The sequence below is a fragment of the Zonotrichia leucophrys genome, chromosome 3, assembly GCF_028769735.1.
Source record: "Zonotrichia leucophrys gambelii isolate GWCS_2022_RI chromosome 3, RI_Zleu_2.0, whole genome shotgun sequence".
In the NCBI taxonomy this organism is placed as follows: Eukaryota; Metazoa; Chordata; class Aves; order Passeriformes; family Passerellidae; genus Zonotrichia; species Zonotrichia leucophrys.
Genome location: NC_088172.1, coordinates 15180600 through 15196321, shown reverse-complemented (window position 1 = coordinate 15196321; position 15722 = coordinate 15180600). Strand labels below are relative to the sequence as shown.

Here is a 15722-nt window from a genome sequence, read left to right as displayed (position 1 = left end):
TTTTGTTTTGTTTGTTTGTTTGTTTTAATACTCTGCTTTTGCTTTGAAATGTACTTGATAAATTGCCTAGTTCATTTTTTCTCCATATTCTGACTAAACACTCGTCTCTGTCATCATTTTGCTCTTTGAACCTCATGTACCAAAACAGTGCCTGGTATGAAGAAGCAGCTTTTCCGTGAAAGAAAAGGAAGAAGAAAGGAGTGTTGTTGTTGGTGCTGTGGCAAAGTATATCACTGTATTCTTGTTTGTGAGAGCAGTGAAATTCCAAACCAGGTCCTTGCTCCAGCTGCCATCATCAGCATAGAGAGAGCTGAGAATCATTGGTGGTGGGGAAAGAAGAAAAGATTAAGAAGAAGAAAAACAAAAAACAGAAAAAGGGACAACTTTGCATGTCTATTAAGATTAAGAATGGTTGCCTACTGACATCTCACAATCCTGGAAAAGCCAAGGCAGCATCAGGATTCAGGTACAATGACAGAGGTCACTGGCCCAGCATGGTGGCATTCCATGGGCACCAGCAAAGTTATTGCATGCTAAGACATCTGACACAAATTGTGATTTTCCAGCCATCAGCTCCCCTAGTCATCTCTTGTAAGATGCACAAACAGAGTGTGATACTCTCCAGCTCTTTGCTTCTTTGGATGAGTGCTCTCACACCTTTTAGGTCCATTGCTACACAGAGTTTTGGTTGTGTTCCCACTTGCACAATCCTAACATGTAGGGTTTCATTCTTTCATCTTCATGGCATTTTGATTCTTTGCCTTTAAGCCAAAAAATGCATCCACAGAACTCTAGGTAACCAAAATCTGCTCTAGTATGTGCAATGGTTATATATTGGCTCTAAACTAGCACATTTTGCCTCCCTGGGAACAGCTAGAGATAGGCAACCTTATTTAAGAGCAGCATGCTACCTTCAGCAGACTTGGATGAGATGAAAAGCCATGTGGAATCACAACTAAAGAATTCTTGTTGTGCCTCTATTGCAGATATTTGTCAGTATTACTTCAACAGGCAGTTTAATGGGAGGAGCATCAAATCTGGAGATTATATTTCACTTTTTTATAGATGCTAAGAATAGCATTCTGGGAATAAGCATGTAATCTCAGTGTAGAGCAAATTTCAATGCAAACACTCCCATTTTGTGCAAACTTGACTTCTGACTAGGAATATAATGCACATTTTTACAGTGAGGTTAATCGGGTAATAAACCACATTTTCAGTGGTAATCCAGTTATTAATTTCCAGCACTCATGGACTGTAATCTAGACTGAAAGGTGTCCTGACTCCATCAGGAGTCATAATTCTGGCACTGAAAGCACTTGTTAAAGCAGCATTTGTTTTGTAGTAGGTGAAACTACATTATGACTCTGTGCAACCTATTCTGTCTCAATGAAGAGTAACCCAATTTCTGTTAGTTCACATTGAGTATTTTCACTCTTCAGTTTGCTGTTCCAAAAGCAGAACAGCTTGTTTAAATCTGAAATGACAAGTTTCTTCATCTCCCCCCCAAAAAAGGCGGAATGCTGAAATCCACTGGAGTATTCCCACGTGAGCTTAATGCATTGTAGGGTAAACAAAACATGAAAAAGTAAAATCAGCATAAAATCCTACAAGTCAGAAGCAAATGGGGTTGCATGAAAGCATGAGTCATGAAACATTGCAGGGGTGTCTTTCCTATGGGGGTAGAAATACTGAGGCCTTAAACTCTTCTACACAATAATGAAAAATGTGGCCTCTTAAAAAAAAAAAAAAAACAAAGCAAAAAAGAAAAAGGAAAAAGAAAGTCTTATTCTTGACTTCCATAGGACTAGGAATATCTAAGATCTTGTATAGTTCATTTTTATCGCATTTCAATCCCAAAGGCCAACATGGGCAAAATCACAACAATATCTGGGTGTAAAACATAACTGAACCGGAGAGCATGGCTATTTTTTATGCAGGTGACCTAGAGAAAAAGGGTTTGACAGGACCACACCATCCTGTGCTTTGCAGGCTGGGATGGCTGCCAGCCTGGCATGGAGGAGATGAGAGGTTTGCCATTTCCTGTTCTGTTTCAGCACCAGCTCTGAAAAATCCTGCTCAAGAGCAAATGCTGATGGGTTTGTCTAATATAAGTTACTGCAATGTAATACAATTTATTTAGGCTGTGAATTTCCTAGATGAGGCAGGAATAGGTCTTTTGATAGATGAACCTTTTGGTGCCCTGATCTCTTGACTTGGCCAGTGGCTGTTGCAGCAATGCACATGTTGAATAATACTATTTCATTTAACACGCTCTCAGCAGCATTGCAAAAAGCAACTGGCAGGCCCATCAGAAAATTCTGATAATTTGGCCTTCTTCAAACTGCACCTTTTCAAAACATCACAGTATTTAGTCCAAACATTGACTATTTTCCCAGGATGAGTAAAACATCTTTCCAGTAAAATCTGGCAGAAGGAAAATAAAACTAATAAAAGAGAAGTACTTTGAAAGCACAAAGATTTCTTTCATTTATCTTTGAAAGACCATTTTCTAGTATCTCTGATTTTCATTTTATTCAAAGTACCTTTGTATTGACTACTCCAGCAGTTGATAATTCTAGTTCTGATTCCTATTATTGATTACTCCATCACAAAATGTCAAACATGGAAATAAATTTTGGAAATAAATCATTGTGAACTATAGAATATCAAGGTATCAGAAGACTACTTTGTGCATGCATGCAAGAGAAAGACAAAGCCCTTGGGAAAAAAAAATCAGATTTGAATACTTTTGTGAGAAAAAAAACCCAACAAAACACCCAAACAAAACAAAAAAACCCAAAAATCAAATAACAACAATACCAATAACAAAAAAAAAAAACCACTAAAAAGACCCCCACAACCCCCCTCCCCTAAAAAGCCCTAAAAACAAAAAAAAAAAAACCCCAAAACAAGAAAACCCCTACAAAAACAGACTTTGAGCTCTGCTTCCACACCCATGCTCAAACTTTGCCCAAACTAATTCTGAGGAAAGATATGAATCAAACAAAATTTGGAATTGATTGCAAATGTGTCTTTTATAGACAACACCTTAAGAGTTTATTTTGAAGGTACTTTATTCTGTGCTATTGTCAGTAACAGCAATATCCTTTTGGCACACAAAGGTATTTCCAGCAAGTGTCCATTTACTGTTTTCATGAAACTAATTTTCAGATTGTCGATGTCTGATGCAAGTGTGAGGCTGGGCTCTGTTCGAATCTGATGACTTTGTGTTAGTTCCCAGGATTTCCCACCCAAGCCAAGATCTCTGAACTTTTGTCCTGTTGGCTGATGGCTCCTTGAGCTCTGCCCACGCTCTGGTCGGGGGCAGCAAGCAGCAGAGAAGAGCTGTGCACACTCAGCACCCCGGTGGGTTGCTCAGCCGAGCAGAGGGGCGAGTGGGATGGAGCCAGCAGCTGCGCATGGGGTGATGAGGAGGGAGGGAAAAGGGCACAGCAGCCTGCATTCTCCTGAAATTTGGTGTCTGGAGCTGAGCTGATACATTCACGTGCTATCTGGGAGGAGAACAACTATGAATATTCTTCAGTCCTATAGCTGTTGTTTCCGGCAAGATAATTGTGTAGCAACACAGTGAATAACATAAAGAACTTTTCCGGTGATTGCTGCCCAGCAATGTGTTTCCATCTCAACAGAGAACAAAATTTAGGTCAAGACTTGATTTTTAGTGTTTCAGCTGCCGTTGGCCTCTGTTGAGATAGGGCAAGACAGCTGTGCTAAGGCACTTGTGAGCAGAGACAGAAAGAGCTGCTGTGCCAGGGCTGGGTGGGAAGCTGCAGTGCTGCTGTATCCTGCCAGCATTCCCACTGCAGCCAGGACTGCCGAGGGGCCCCAGGGCTCCCCTGGCACAGCCTGCTCATCCACACTTGGCACACTGCACATTCACCCACCTGCAAAATGGGGCTCTCGATGTCCATCTTGCTGCAGACTACTTCTTTATTATTATTCTGAAACATCCATTTGCAATTTTAACATTGTCAAAAGGATGTAGGGAAAATCAACATGATGGTACCTGCTGTTTGTCTCTCCAACAGGAATAACTGCTGTTAATAGAAGGATTAAGAAAAAAATAAAGGAAAGGAGGAATGACATTACCAAAGTTTTCATGACACAATTGTGCTACAATTGTGCTGTATCTTTTTTTCTGAACTCCTTCTGAGGCTGTTTTTTGGAATTCCTGTCAAACCAATCCTGGCTGCTGCTTTTAATGCGTAGTAATGATAGCAGCAGTGATATTTGTTAGGTTTCTAACAAAAAACAAACACCTCTGTCTGAGTTAACATTAATTTTTGGACTGAAGTAGTGTTTCTGCTCAGAAGTGAATCCCCTGACTGTCTGTAGGTAACACATGTTGGCAGACAGCTGTCACACCAACTCAATTCCTCTTTGAAAAAACTAAACTGGAAGTTTTCCCCCGCTGGGCACCAAACAGGAGCCAATTCCTAGACTAGGCACAGACGAGGAGTCACAGTTTCTGGCTCTTTTTTCAGCCAGAAAGAGCATGCTCCTGTTTTAGGCACCATGACTCGGGCAGAAGGGAGGCAGAACAACCTTACAGTCACAGCTGATGTGGTTCAGTCAATAAATTCCTAAATTCAGCAGAGCTCACCTGGAGAGTACACACTCTGCTACGTGGCCAAGCTGAATGAAGAGCTCACACTGAGGACTTTATTAGGCAAATATACACAAATGCATACATGAGAAACACATTTGTTGCTATTAATTTTCATTTGTTCTAGAGCAGGACTGAGAGTACGGGTGGGAATGAAGGGACTAATTGAAAAATATTGTGCCAACATACAGAAAGACATGATTCACATTACACATCTTGTGCTCCTACTAATTGCTTGGGCAGCACAAACAACCTGAGTGAGTAATACAATCAAAATTCTGTCAAAGAATTACTGCTCACACTGACAATTTAAAAACCCCCACCTTTTCCTTCCAAAAGTAAGTTTGTCATTAAAGGGACAGAGCGTGTTCATGACCTGAATATATGTTTTTATTAGCAGCAGCATTACCAGTATCAGTTGTAATTAGAATTATCTCTGTAACTCATACAAATATTTCTAAGTTTCTCATAATGTAATTCACCCTTATTTAATTTCTTGTTACAATTCCTAATGATTTCTACTGATTTAAAGTGATGAGGGCTTTCACATTCAAGTAGGATAGAGGAGCAAAAAATCCATAATGAGTATATACCTTAGATAAAGAACTGATAGAGTTCTATTTCTCTTCTATTTACACAGTTTATTTTATATATATATATAAAATACCCTTTATCTGGTGTCCATTAATTAAGGGAAGATAAGTGAAAAGGATAGCACATCAGACCAAATAATTCCTAATCTATACAAAGAGTGTAATGATTACCATCCTTTGCACATTTCTGAACTGAGAAAATGTGAATGCAGTGATTCTGACTGAAAACTATTTCCTCTCTTCTTTCAGTGAGTGGGAGGTGATTTGCAGGTGCTTACACTGAGAAAGGGAGGTTGAGGTGAGGACAGGGCTAGCCCTTCTCCTTTAGCAAAACCCAGCAGTGTAAAGGTCGTCCTTCTGAGATTGCATTCACCTTGCCTTTAGTAAATCAGTGTTCTCCACTATGAACTTCTGCCCATTTTTCAAGTGGGCAAATGATAGCAACTTAAAAGAGGTCAAAAGTCACACTTCATGGGGGAATGAAACAAGATCAACACAAAATAGCATTAAATCCTACTGACCAGCGTAGTGAATGCACCGGTACATTCTGCAGTATACAAAATACTGCTAAAATTTCATTTCAACATGCTGAGAAACACAAGTTAAATGAAATGCTGGTTACTCCCAGACAGGAAATTGTCTCAGTTTCTTGGAGCTGGCCTTGCTTAATATGCGATGAGACTCCAAGTCTGATCTTTGTCCTTGCTCTAGCAATCAGTAATCCAGCTGATTACTGATAATGACAATTTGCTTATAAATAGGGCCATAGTTACCCCTTTCGAAAGATTAAATCGTGTGCCCTAGTGAACTGTGGTTCACCTGGGTGATGCCAGCCTGGGAATGGGGTTATGTTTTAACCTCTCCGACATTCCCAGCTACACAGGGAGGGCAGTGACGCCTCAGTGCTGCAGGCAGGCAGTGCCCGTGGTGGGACCCCGGGGGCGCCTGCCCTCGGCTGTCACCGGCCGGGCCCCAGGGGCTCCGGGGGAGACGAGCAGTGCCCCTCTCTTTCTTGGGGATGCAGGTCGGTGTGAGGAGATGGGGACAGTGGGGGCTCGCTGTGCCCAGCACCAGGAGCCAGTGCGGCCAGCGGCCCAGGCTCCCAGCAGGCCGCTGCAGGCTCCCCTCAGCCCCTCCACAGGCTCCCCTGCCGGCCGCCCACTTACTCTGAATGTTTATTTTATATTAAGGAATAAGCTGGCAAACCCTATTCAATATGCTGGCAGACGTACAACGTTCTGCTTCTGCTGTTAAGCTGCAGTCCCTTGTACACGTTCGTATTTTAAAAGCTTTCTACTTTCTTTTTTTTTTTTTTTTTCCTTTAACACATTGACACGGAGCAATACAAACACTTTTATCGCCCCCGGAGCGGCACGGGGAGGGGGCGACGGTGCCGCACGACGGGGCACCCCGCTCCGTGTGTGCCCCGGCGTGAGGAGCACACAGGGAACGAAGGCAATGAAGCCATGGGGAATGTGGGCTATGGATCAAAGCCCGAGCCGCCCCCGCCCCGCGGCACCGGCAGGGGGCGCCCGTGCCCCGCGCTGCGCCGGCCGGGAGCGCCCCGACGGGACGGGCGCAGCGCGGCGGGACCCCCGCCCGGGGTGTGCGGAGGGAGGGGGAGTGCCGGGTGCGGGGGTTCCCGGGCAGCCCCACACCTCTAACCCCATCCCGGGCCGGGAGAAGATGGGGGGCGGGCTAAAAATGGGAGGAGAGGAAAGTAAACCCCGTCGGGCTGTGTCGCCCACCCCCCCTTTTAGGCAAAGTGCTCAGTTGAGGGAGCTGCGCGTCACGTCGTGGCGCTCCCCCATTAGCCCCTCCTGCCGCGCGTCACGAAACTGCGAGCGGTGACGCAACACCGTCCATGACCCCCCCGTGTCCCCCAGCACTGCATCCTTGCGCGCAACCCGCCGTCCATACCGCGCTGGCGTGCGCGGGCTGCGCCCTGGGGCGGTGGCGGCCCCGGGTGCTGCTGCGTGCATCGAGTGTGTGCGCTTAGTCTGTTTTAAATAGTATGTATATGTTTTAAATAGTATCTGTCTTGAAATAGTATCGATATTCATATAGTATCTATATGCATTTTAAATAATAACTATATGTTCGTGTATGTACGTAACAGGTGAAAAACAAGCAGATGCATTAATTCCATTTGAAAGAAAATGCAAATAAAATATATGGGTATGTTTATATAATATGCTTGTCTTCCACGTCATTTTTACGGCTCCGCGGTTACCCAAGTTGTACTCTATAAGCAGGATGCTCCTCTGGAAGGCACCGGCTCCTCCGTGGTCTTCGAAATGTTTTTTTCCTCCCGTCGCCGGCGAGGAAGGCGGGCGGGCACGGGGGAAGGGGCCGGGCCGGGGCCGGGCAGGCACGGCGTGATGCCGCTGCGCTGCCGCAGGCGGCTCTGGAAATCTCGGTCAGGAGCCGAGCAGCGCAAACCACACGGTCCGGGATCCTCGGCATCTGCTTGGAGAGGGGCTCTTGCCAAATTCCGTCGCTCTGGTATGAAGTTTGGCTGAGCCTGGGATGACCGGGAATGTCGGGGGGGGGGGGGGGGGGGGGGGGGGTAAAAAGGCAGTGGAAAAAAAAAACGGGAATGAATGGCAGCGCGGAGCTGGGTGCCCCTGGGCGCGCATCGAGGCACGGCAGGAGCGGGAGGGGCCGCGCCCCGTCCGGGGCAGGGAGCGCTGCTGCACTTGTTGCCTGCCCGGAGCCGTGCGGGGGAGGCTGCGCTGCGCTGCGCGGCTCCCCCATCCCGGGGCGGTGCGGGACGGCCGCCCCGGGCGCTGCGGAGGGGCGGGCGGGAGGGAGGGCGGCCCGCGGGTGCGCGGGTGTGGGCGGGCCGGGGGCACCGCCGAGGCCGGCCATGCAGATAGAGGGGGCGGGACGCGGGCGCCGTGACTCGGAGCCCCGGAAGCGCGGAGAAACCCCGTATAAAAACTACTGGGGACCTTTCCCGGCCAGAACTACGAAAGCTCCGGAGACGGCGGCAGCCTGCGGCGGCAGCGAGCGGGGCGGCCTCTTGGGCGGTGCGGGGCGGCCTCTGCCCCGGCGGGAGCGCGGAGAGCGGCGCAAGCAGCGGCGCTGAAGGTCGGGCGCCTTCCCTTATCGTGCAGCACCACCTGGCTCCGGGGGGCTTTTTCTCCCCCCACCCTCCATTTTATTTATTTATTTATTTTAATCTGATCAGTAGGTGTGTTTTCCCGCTTCCCCGCTGAAAGGGACGGCCGCAGGGGAGCTGAGCTCGGGCGCCGGGTGCACGCAGCTGCTGACCGCTGGCTTTTCCTCCTCTTTTGCCAGGCGCGGAGAGAGAGAGGCCCCGGGGGGCCGGCGGGGAGCCGGAGCGGTGCCTGGATCCAGCCTGGGGAGGCGGCGGCCGCTCACCATGGCAGACGATGAGAAGGCCGGCGGGAGTTCCGCGGACGGCGGCGAGAGCGCGCACTGCAACGTGCTGAGCTGGGAGCAAGTGCAGCGTCTGGACCGCATCCTCAGCGAAACCATTCCCATCCACGGCCGCGGTAACTTCCCCACGCTGGCCATGCAGCCTCGGCAGATCGTCAAGGTGGTGCGGAGCCGGCTGGAAGAGAAGGGCATCGGCCTGCGCGACGTGCGGCTGAACGGCTCGGCCGCCAGCCACGTCCTCCACCAGGACAGCGGCCTGGGCTACAAGGACTTGGACCTTATCTTCTGCGCCGACCTCAAAGGAGAAGCCGAATTTCAGACTGTGAAGGACGTGGTCTTGGACTGCCTCTTGGATTTCTTACCCGAGGGGGTGAATAAGGAGAAGATCACGCCTCTCACACTCAAGGTAAACCTGACCTCTGCCCAGACACCCGGAGCGGGCAGGTGTGAGCGCCTGCCTGCGGGGAGCGGGCACCTTCCCCCTGGGGATGGAGTGCTGCAGCAGCTCCCCCCCGCACCTCCGCGACCCACGGGAACCCCGAGTGATTTATTCACCCCACGCTTAAAAAAGGAGGAGTTTACAGTGAAGCGCCCTGCCCGGGGCTCTTCAGGATTAATTAGTTTGTTCTCCCTCCCGGGTGATTTGCTGGGAGCTCTGTTTTACCTGGGGCGTGTGCCAGGCACTGCACATCTCTCTCCCCGCCCGGCTCGGCGGCAGCTCGGTGTGCCGGCCCCGGTTCCCGGGTGCGCGGGGAGCGTAGATGGATTTAACATCTGCAAAAAGGAAACCCCGTCTGCAAGGCATGCTTCCAGCGGTGCTAAGTGCCCCAGTGGGGAGGCATATTCCCTCCTCTAGAAGACACTTCGCTTGAGTTGATTAGCCTGAATCCAAATCCTTCCAGATTTTTAGAGGGATTTATTTTTTTTTAATACGGGACTGATTTGTGAACCTGCACTGGTAGGATTGAGGGGAATGAACATTTGCTAACTTCTTCTTTAGGAAGTAGAGAGAGAAGTGAAAACCAATAAATAAGATTTCTTTTTAGATTGCAGGAGTGGCTTTCTGCATGTGGGTGCAGGCATATTTGGCGGATGTGCCACGGACTTAGTCTGTAGATGTATTTAGAAGTGACTGAACAAGGTAGTGTTGCTGTATGCTTCCCTTGCATGACACAGTCCCAGCAGAACACCCTCCCTCCCCTGTCATACCCTTGCAGTGACAGCATTTTGAGCTCTCACATTAAGCACTTTGTGGTTTGTATCTGCAGAATCCGTGAAATCTTTCATGAAATGCAAATGGAGGGGGGGGGAGCAGGGGGGCTTGGGAGGGGTGAGCATACACAGTGAAGGAGAAATTTCTTGGATCTTTGTCTTGATTTGCTCATTTTGTCTTTCTGATTATAGGAGGCTTATGTGCAGAAAATGGTAAAAGTATGCAATGATTCAGACCGATGGAGTCTTATCTCCCTGTCCAACAACAGTGGCAAAAATGTGGAGCTGAAATTTGTGGACTCTCTGAGGCGGCAGTTTGAATTCAGTGTCGATTCCTTTCAAATCAAGCTGGACTCCCTGCTGCTTTTTTATGAGTGCTCAGAGAATCCAATGACTGAAACTTTTCACCCAACTATCATTGGCGAGAGCGTTTATGGGGATTTCCAGGAAGCCTTTGATCACCTCTGCAACAAGATAATTGCCACCAGAAACCCAGAAGAAATCAGAGGAGGTGGTCTTCTGAAGTACTGCAACCTTTTGGTAAGGGGCTTTAGGGCAGCCTCTGAATCTGAGATTAAATCCCTGCAGAGATACATGTGTTCGAGGTTTTTCATTGACTTCTCAGACATTGGCGAGCAGCAGAGAAAGCTGGAGTCCTACTTGCAGAACCACTTTGTGGGATTAGAAGACCGCAAGTATGACTATCTCATGACCCTTCACGGTGTGGTGAATGAGAGCACAGTGTGCCTGATGGGACATGAGAGGAGACAGACTCTGAATCTGATCACCATGCTGGCCATCCGGGTCCTAGCCGAGCAAAATATCATCCCCAACGTGGCCAATGTCACCTGCTATTACCAGCCGGCCCCATACGTAGCAGATGCCAACTTCAGCAATTACTATATTGCCCAGGTTCAGACGGTGTTCCCTTGCCAGCAGCACACATACTCTACTTGGCTGCCCTGTAATTAAGAACTGAACTTAGTGGACCCCGTGGAGAGAACTTTCTCTAAGGTGTAGGAAGGGGCGACGGGTCCCTCTGAAATGGGGTGTTTTGTGCAATGATGATCTGCTCTAGTTTTCAAGCTTGGGACAAGCTTGTGATTCTTCTAATAATTAATGGGAGCATGATCAAGAAAGAACCCCAAAATAATTGGATCCTACCCGAGAGCACAAGAGGCCTGTCATTAAAAGCAACCAGCTTCCCCTGAAATAAGTGAGGGAGGAATGCCTGATGACAATATGGGTTGGCAATATCTGCTCCCATAGCTTTGGCATAGAGAAGGTGGGAAAGCCTTATTTTCTTTTATTTTTATTCTTACTCTAGAATGGGATCTGCAAAAGGGAGAATATGAAAGAAACAAAACAAAAAAAAACAACAAAAGAAAAAAACTTCACAAAAAACAGTTCTATATATATTCAGGAGTTAAAAGTTAGAGGCATAAAGCAGAGATAAGCTGAATAAAGTTGTATATTGGAATTACTGCATTTGGGGCTTGCAGCAAGTGCCGTCTATGGATTGACCATGTAGAATGTATAGCTTGCTTGACTAGAATGCTTTACCAGAAACAGCTTGCTCCAAATGAACAGTAGTGGATTGGTACAGTTATAGAAGCAGAAACACGTACGATGACAAAGTCCATTATTTCCAGCTGTGTGCATGCCTCACATTTTAAAAATGTGAGAATGCTGGAAAACCAGCTGTGGCAAGAAGTATATACTTAAGGACCAAAGATTTCACAAAAAAGTTATCCGAGCAAAGAAGATACAGTAGAGTATATATATATAAATATATATATATGTAAAAGGAGATGTTCCTATATTTGTACACACCAATAGTAATCAAAAGTGCCTGATGCCTTCATAAAATTTGAAGTGAGAAAAAAATATATAGTTTTGTGGTTTAACCATGCATTTTGTTTTATCAGGGACACAAGGATAAAAAAAAAAGCAAACCAACCCATAAGCTTGTGAATAAGTGGTGGAGGAAATGCCCTATTTTTTTTCTTGGCAAATACCTGTATAGAGTTAATGTTTTGTCGGTGTGCTATTATCCTAGGTACGTGTGTGTATGTGTGTATATATGTTTGTGTGTGTATATATGTACATGTCATTGGTGTATATCTATATATATACACACACAATATATATTAATGTGGTCTAGGAAAATGTAGCAATTAAGGAATGTTTAAATAAAGTACTACTTGTTTTCCAGTTTGCAACAGGATGTCATAGGACAGTGGGCACCTTGCAGTGAAATTTTAACCCACACCTGAGAAATTTGGAGTAAATTAACCAGTCAGGATTAAGGTGGGATTCAGATAATGTCTTTGGTTGTAAGAACAAGGATTACAGTAATTCAGTGGGTTGCTTGTGAGCCATAATAATTCCACAGATGGAGAAACATATGACTAGCTGATTTTTTTTAACTGTTTTGTACTGTAATGCCATTTTGACATTTAACCCACTAATGTTGTGACTGCATACCTCCATGATGTGTAATTTCAGTGGAACGTGGATCAAAGAAAGGTTTATTTAAACCCCCTGACAGCTAAAGAATATTGTATTAGTTGGTAATTTGAACACTAATTGTTAATATTTAAAGGAGTATTTTTAATAGAATGCATTATGCATTCCAGGACCACTAGAATTTAGCAAATGTGAAATGAACCCTTTTTAAGAGTGTTGCACGATTGCTGAAAATTATATTTTATATATATATTATATATATATATTTTTATGCAAATATTAAACATCTTTGATCTGGTTGTCACACTGCATTTACAATTTTAGTACTGTACTTTATTTAAATGGAATCACTTTACATTGGAACAATAGCTATTCACTTTCATTTCCTCTCCCGAAAGACCAGCAGGGGGGAAAAAAACCAACCTCCTCCGCTGCTGTTTTCACTTCAGTGCCATCTCTGAAGGTGTTAAATTCTTTGTTGTGCTTTGAAAACCTAATGACTAAGTGACACTTGACTCTGATAGTTTGCTTTTTCTTTCTGAGGGGGGAGAAAAAAAAAGGGAATTCAGGCTTTTGAAGGAAATCCGTCTGTGCCCTGCCTGGCCACAGGCATGGTGTGGCATTGGAGTCAGGGGCAGAGAGAGGGAGAGGACTCGTGTCCTGGCAGCGTGTTTTCCCTATGGAGTGAGTAAGGTACATCTATTTTTGTCGTGCTTTGTACTTTTCACTCTGCAGGCACTTTAATAGGAACCCGATTTGTTTACTGAAGCACCTTCCCTGCGAGTCCTTCAGGAAGCTCAGGAGCTGGTCCATTGCCATGCTAGCAGTGACGTGCAGGCCTTGTCCCCGGGGACCTTCCCTTCCTTCGGGCCGGCCGCTGCTCCCAGCGAGGTTCCCTCCGGCCGTCCGGGCTGGGTGCTCCTGGCTCCCGCTCCTCCTGCTCCTGGCTTGCCAGCGGAAGCGAGGGGAGCGCTGGGGAAATAGGATCAGCTGGTAGTGTGGTGTGTCTTCTCTCCCACAACTATTTGTGGCAAATAAATGACTCATCCTCTCTTTAAAAGAGTTTGAGAATCTATAGCTGTGCCACAACCACAGAATGCTGATAATACATGATACAGTGCTGGTTTTCCTTTGAAGGACCCTTTTTTTTTTTGCCATTGCTTGAAAGAAAGTTTTGAATTACTTCCTCTCAGCTCAAATCTAATTGTGAGTTGGGTTTTTTTTTTTTGATTGACAGCAGCTAGTTACCTTGTAGTGCGTACAGCCGGGCTCTGAGCTAAACTGCACCTTTTGGCATTTGCATTTTGATACGTATATAATATGTTTTTATATATGTTATATAGGTATTCCAGATCTGTTTTGCATATGTTAATGATGAAGTGGTGGAACTGGTGGAGCTTTGTTTTATTTGTGACTGGTGGCTTAAAATGTGCCTGGTGTTAGAGGTCGGAAGAAGGCATGACTTCAGGCCAAGAGTAAAATAAGAACCCCTTTTCAAAGCTGGTTTATTTCTGTGGTTTGCACACCTTTCCCTCCATAAAGTCTGACTTCTTTTTAACTATTTTTTCCCCTCCTCTTCAGCACACTGGTACTTTTAAAGTTAATAACCGTGGTCTTGCTTTGTAGACTTGATCTGTCCCATCCAATCAGCCGTAAGGTTAGAGCTTGTGCTACAGAAGACAGTGCCCCTTTTAAAGAGCTGAACTGATTAAAGACATTGACCTGATTACAGTAAAACTGTTTGTGCCACTGCTGAATTTCCTGCTAACCAACAGGGCGCTAAACTTGGTTAAATGTAACGATCGTGAAACAACCAAGAGCTTTTAAATGGGATTTTTCTTCTTTTTTTTCTTCTTAGATGTAGCTGTCCTCTCAAATGCAAGAACATTTCTCCTAAAAATAGAAGGGCAATTAGAAGACCAAAAAGATGATATTTTTCTAGTTTCTCGTATTGCACTTAAAGTATTTTTTATCTTGCACAAAGGCCTTCACACAAATCCTCTAAACAGCTCTTACTAAATGCTTGGTTTGCATCACATCAGAAGCTCCTACCGGTTCAAAAAAGGCGCTTTTTTTTAATTGAGAAAATGAAGTGTGTTAGATAAAACTGCACAGAAAAGGAAAAACTGTATTTGCATATTCAGCTCCTATTTGAATATATTCTTTTGTATGGTTTTCTTTATGCAGAGAATTTCCCTTGCAAGAAGGAAAATCAGTGTTCTGTTTTGCTGTTGTAATAGTGGTTTGCTAACAAAATAAATAGTAAAAAAAAAATGGCCTGCAAATTTCAAGACATCTTGGCTAAAGGCACTGCAGGCTCCTGCAGTCTGTAGGAGTCTGTGCAGATTTGCTTTCCCTCAAATTTCCTTACAACTGTTGCCTTCTGCAAGGCATCCTGTTGCAGCAAACTGCTCCTTGGATTGCTCTTTTGGAACATTTTGACTATAGGTTTTGTCACAGACAGAAAAAGAGCTGATGGAAAACAGACTCTAGAGGGAACAGATTGTGAATTTTGTTTACAGCATCCAATATTTGGATTTTTTTGTAAATAAAAAGAAGTTATTTTTTTCTATTGATTTGTGTCTGCTGTCTTCCATGTCTGAAATAGCTCTGGCTTGCTCCTACTGAATACCAAGTTCGCTTTCATTAAAAGAGGACAAGGGCAGCACTTTTCTGAGAAGAGTAGCATTGGGCTGCTTTCCGATTGGAGCACAGAACATTTTGAAAAGCCCTGCCTCGTGCCAGCTGAGTTTGGCTGGCTGTACTCAGCTGCAGAGGAACCTCCCCAGCCACTGCCAAAAATACGCACTCCAGCACCAGTTGGGCCGTGCAAATGGCCCGAAACACGGGAAGGAAACAGCGCCATGGAAACCCCACGCCCCCACTGCCCTCCAGGGAAGGTCACAGGACCGAGCATTCATGGCTGTGGCTGTGATCAGTGCACCACAAACCACCAGGCTGGCCCGAGTGGGGGCTCCTGGTGTCCTTGGGGCATGCTTGGTAGGGGCTGACATCTCCACCTTGCCGTTTTGGTTGGTCTGGGGGGCAATGGTGTGCTGCTGCCTGGTGTAGAGGTGGTGCCAGCTGTGGGGTGGGGTGCTGCGGGTCCTGAGGCTTGGGGCACTGCTGGGGAGAAGGGATGCACATGCCTGATTGATTCAGCTGCTGAATCAGTCCACTTCTTCCTGCAGATTCAATGTTTACTCTTCTTCCCTGCCCTACAATGCTGCCCTTGTCAGCAGAGGTATTTTCTGTTTTCTGTGTTTACAGGAGAGATGCCTCAGTAATGAAGGCTAATTTCCTCAAAAAGCACTTCAAGGGGAATGTAAAATATTAATTTACAATGCTCGTGGCAATAATTTTTCAGTCATGGTGCCTCAGACTGACCCAAATTTGAAAAATAGTGGCTAAGA

General features: G+C 45.9%; 1 protein-coding gene across 2 annotated transcripts; it reads left to right on the top strand.

The window, feature by feature from the left end:
- Positions 1–7600: 7600 nt before the first annotated feature.
- TENT5A (terminal nucleotidyltransferase 5A) lies at positions 7601–14883 on the top strand. Of its 2 annotated transcripts, none has more exons than XM_064707450.1 (3): positions 7601–7728; positions 8527–9034; positions 10033–14883. In XM_064707450.1, the coding sequence occupies exons 2-3, from the start codon at positions 8612–8614 to the stop codon at positions 10810–10812; spliced, it is 1203 nt and encodes a 400-aa protein (XP_064563520.1). In that variant the 5' UTR covers positions 7601–7728; positions 8527–8611; the 3' UTR covers positions 10813–14883. The 2 variants fall into 2 exon arrangements, with proteins under 2 accessions (XP_064563520.1, XP_064563519.1); XM_064707449.1 differs by lacking the exon at positions 7601–7728 and adding an exon at positions 8106–8316.
- Positions 14884–15722: the final 839 nt, after the last annotated feature.